This window comes from Etheostoma spectabile, unplaced genomic scaffold (assembly GCF_008692095.1).
Source record: "Etheostoma spectabile isolate EspeVRDwgs_2016 unplaced genomic scaffold, UIUC_Espe_1.0 scaffold270, whole genome shotgun sequence".
In the NCBI taxonomy this organism is placed as follows: domain Eukaryota; kingdom Metazoa; phylum Chordata; class Actinopteri; order Perciformes; family Percidae; genus Etheostoma; species Etheostoma spectabile.
Window position 1 is genome coordinate 273,130 of NW_022605574.1, and position 4,208 is coordinate 277,337.

The 4,208-nt window shown below is 41.9% G+C and overlaps 1 protein-coding gene across 1 annotated transcript in view; it reads right to left on the reverse strand.

Moving 5' to 3' along the window:
• The window catches only part of LOC116685793 (multiple epidermal growth factor-like domains protein 11), a gene marked incomplete at its 3' end in the record, with an annotated part of 8,043 nt that overhangs the window by 1,028 nt on the left and 2,807 nt on the right, over positions 1-4,208 (reverse strand). Inside the window, 2 exon segments of the mRNA XM_032510733.1 lie at positions 585-803; positions 3,729-3,782. Of these exon segments, the coding sequence (XP_032366624.1) occupies positions 585-798 (214 nt within the window).

The window sequence follows — 4,208 nt, forward strand, 5'->3', positions numbered from 1 at the left end:
CAAATAAAAACAGATCTACAACCATCTGTTCCCTTCCTCTACGATGTCCCCCTTTGTCCCAGCCTCCATCAGACCTAGTCTCCCTCCCCCCCAGGGGTTTTAAGTCTCTTTTAGTAATTTAATATTCAGCATTTATTTATTCTCTGGTATGATTAATTCGGGCTATGTATTGCTGTATGTTGTGTTTGAGTGTGCGTGACCATAAAACGAAGCTCCCGCACGGGAAAATAAAGTTGTTTTGATTTGATTTGATCAATAAAATTGAATCAGATTGTTTTTTTTTAATTTCTAGATACATTACAGGTTGTCCAATTTTTTTCTTTTATTTGTGCTTGACTAAACTTGCGCTTTGAGTAGTCATTAAGACTAGAAAAGCGTTATATATATATATATATATATATATATATATAAAATACAGCACATTCACATTTAAACTTGGCACCCTCTATTTCTACTTTTATCTGTCCAGATGTTTGTCATTTACACATTAGGACGGAAAACAATAGAAGTTAAAAAGCAGCAATGTTTTGTTTTTCCAGGATCTCAGCAGGGCCGTGCTAACGTGGATCTGGCCGTGAGCGTACCCATGTCGTAGACGTTCTTGGCGGGGGCGGACGTGGTGGTCGTCGTGGTGATGATGGCGGCGGAGCAGCAGTGTGCCATGTGCTCGTGGTGAGCGGGCGACTTCATCTCCACGTAGCTGCTCTCCGAGTGTTTGCAGGCGGCGGGCGCGTCGTTGATGGTGGCGTACGGGTTCTCGCTGTTGATGGAGCAGGTGCTGGACAGGGAGCCCTTCATGTAGTCTGAAAGATCAAAACCACATCCATCCTTTATTGGACCCTGTGTGTGGAGAACAAACACTCTGCGACTGGTGTGGGAGTGTAGACTATTCACAGGAAATCAGAGCATGTCGGCTGCTCTCAACTGTCATTGGAGGTTTGTTGGTGATTTCCACACTGCGCTCTGTAGCAAACTGTTAGAAACTGGCTCTCAAAACCTCGGACTTCCTCTTTTCACATTTTAAAGCTTTAGGGCCATTTATTATAAACCAGAAGCAAGTGTCTTTACTGTTTTAAGACCGTCCAGCACCCACGTTGTTTATATAGAAAAAGGCAACTGTGCCAATCTGTGCGCCCATGGGCGTGCTGTATTCTGCACCAAGGCATACTTTTGGGAAAGAAGACTTCAGATACAGTATTAGGGGACCACTAAGGTCTATATAAGAGACTATCAGATACGTATTAGGTACCACTAGGTCTATATAAAAGAGACTTCAGATACAGTATTAGGGGACCACTAAGGTCTATAAAAGAGACTTCAGATCCAGATTAGGGACACTAAGGTCTATATAAGAGACTTCAGATACAGTATTAGGCCACTAAGGTCTATATAAAAGAGACTTCAGATACGTATTAGGGACCACTAGGTCTATAAGAGAATTCAGATACAGTATTAGGGGACCACTAAGGTCTATTAAAAGAGACTCCAGATCACGTATTGGGGACCACTAAGGTCTATATAAAAGACTTCAATACAGTATTAGGGGACCACTAAGGTCTATATAAAAGAGACTTCAGATACAGTATTAGGGACCACTAAGGTCTATTAAAAGAGACTTCAGATACAGTATTAGGACCACTAAGGTCTATATAAAAGGAGACTTCAGATACATTATTAGGGACCACTAAGTTCTATATAAAAGAGACTTCAGATACAGTATTAGGGGACCATAGGTCTATATAAAGAGACTTCAGATACAGTATAGGGGACCCTAGGTCTATATAAAGAGACTTCAGATACAGTATTAGGGACCACTAAGGTCTATATAAAAGAACTTCAGATACAGTATTAGGGGACCATTAAGGTCTATATAAAGAGACTTCAGATACAGTATAGGGGACCACTACGGTCTATATAAAAGAGACTTCAGATACGTATTAGGGACCACTAAGGTCTATATAAAGGACTCAGATCCAGTATTAGGACACTAAGTCTATATAAAGAACTTCAGTACAGTATTAGGGACCACTAAGGTCTATATAAAAGACTTCAGATCACAGATTAGGGACCACTAAGGTCTATTAAAAGAGACTTCAGATACAGTATTAGGGACCTAAAGGTCTTATAAAGAGACTTCAGATACAGCTAGGGACCCACTAAGGTCTCTATAAAAGACTTCACGATACCGTATTAGGGACCACTAAGGTCTATATAAAAGCATCCAAAGCACCATGTCATGGGACCTTTAAAATCTGGACAGTAGTAGTAGATGGATTCAACACAGTTAAAATGCTGACAGCTAAACAGTGTAAAGTCTGTATTTCACTGTAGAGGTATAGTGCATTTATTGGGGACTATTTTCAGTGGCGGATTAATCCATATTTGGTGCTCTATGAGCATTTGTGGCAGCAGGATGGTGAGTGGGTGGGACTGAGTCAGGATAAACTACAGTGTGTGTGTGTGTGTCCATAATGATGAAGGAACATGTCAGCCGGTGCAACAGTGTGGCTCACTGAAGTGTATCATGGCACAGAGGAAGAAGATGTCAATGGCTACTGATGAATTGAGTGTTGGTTTTTGGTCTTTTCGTGGGATTTGTGGTGAAAAAAAACCATTTAAAATATAATAAGAAACATCGTTGCGTCGCTGAACAACAAAGGTTACAATGCAAGAACAACATCGACATTCAAAAGCAGTTCAGGTTAAAAACAAAACAGCTGCAGCTGAAGGAAAAACATCAAGGTGAGAGGAAAACAGAATGCAGTTATTGTGAGGGAGAGACTCCCTCGGGTGAGTTTTGGGAGTGATTGGGGGGGGGGGTGGGGTCAAAGCAGGAGGAAGAGCCCGGCGAGAGGGGGAACACACAGAGGAGAGGAGTCGGTTCGTCCTGCAGAGAGACAAAACACCTGTCAGCCTGGTGGGTGCATAGCAACACCATCACATCATTTCATCGTTACATTGGAGGACATTGAGGTACAGGCGTGGAGGGGGGGGGGGGGGGGGGGGGGGGGGGGTTGTTTCATGCTGCACCTTTCTCTCTCACACTAGGGGTTGGTATCATTGGGATTTTTACACTTACAAACCGGTACTTTTAAAAAACGATTCAGATTAGAATGAAAAATGACATCAGAGAAAGGCTCTTTTATAGAGTTTTTGTTTTTATTTTTATTGAAAATTGTTTAAATTTAACACTATATTAACGTTTTAAAGGACTTAAATACATAATAAGTAAACCTAAGCCACCTAACGCACAACTACAATAATTTCACAATGAATAAAAGTTACAATATTAACAAGTAACAACAAAAGAAATGCTGAGTTGGTATGGTAACCAGAGCCCAGAGGGAAAATAAGGCATTTTAAAACGAGCCTACAATTACAGAAGCTAGCCGACGGTAGACTGCAGGGAAAGTGGGATATTTATGCGTCAGGTTCAACGGAAAAGAAACGGAAAGAAATAAGGAAACGAAATTTGCGTTCTAACCCGGTCCGATTCCTATAGAGTTCTATAGTGGATCCGGGTTTCGGTACCCAACCCTACTAATGGTTAATAATAGTTACGGGAGGGATGACTTCAGGTGAACAGACAGTAGACTGGAGTATTTCAGTTTTTTTTTTTTTTTTTTTTTTTGGTAAAGCTGATTAATGAGGAAGAAGAACAGCCGAGGGAGAGGCAGTGATTGGCTGAGGGAACTGTTCCAGGGAGAGGATTGGCCGTCCGGCTGTACCTCTGTAGCGCGGCTCCACGTGGTAGCTGTAGCGCCGGTCGATGCAGTACACACCTGCACACACGCCAGAGGGCAAAGGTCAAAACAAACGAGAAGAAAAGGTAAGCGACTGGTTTAATATACTCTTGAATGCTACTGGCAGCGGTCGCCCGCCACGCGTGATACGACACCGGGAGCATCTCAGAGGGGGGGCGTCTGGCCTGTCTGACTCAAAGATTGTGGTTTTGGTCATTTTCCCTAGATATTTGTGCTTCTACAAAACAATAAGTAGTCTACACAGTTGAATGGTTTCCCCAATTTAGTCCAGGTATGAACGACAGATCAAAGATCTGTGGCTGTGCTTCAGTTTGAAGCTGTGGTGGAGCGGAGGTCTCTGAACCAACTGGTATCTATCATGGATAGATTATTTAAGCATTTGCACATTTTTGTTTTCCCATCCTGTATATATTCAAGTATTTGTTCTTTTATTTTATTCCTATT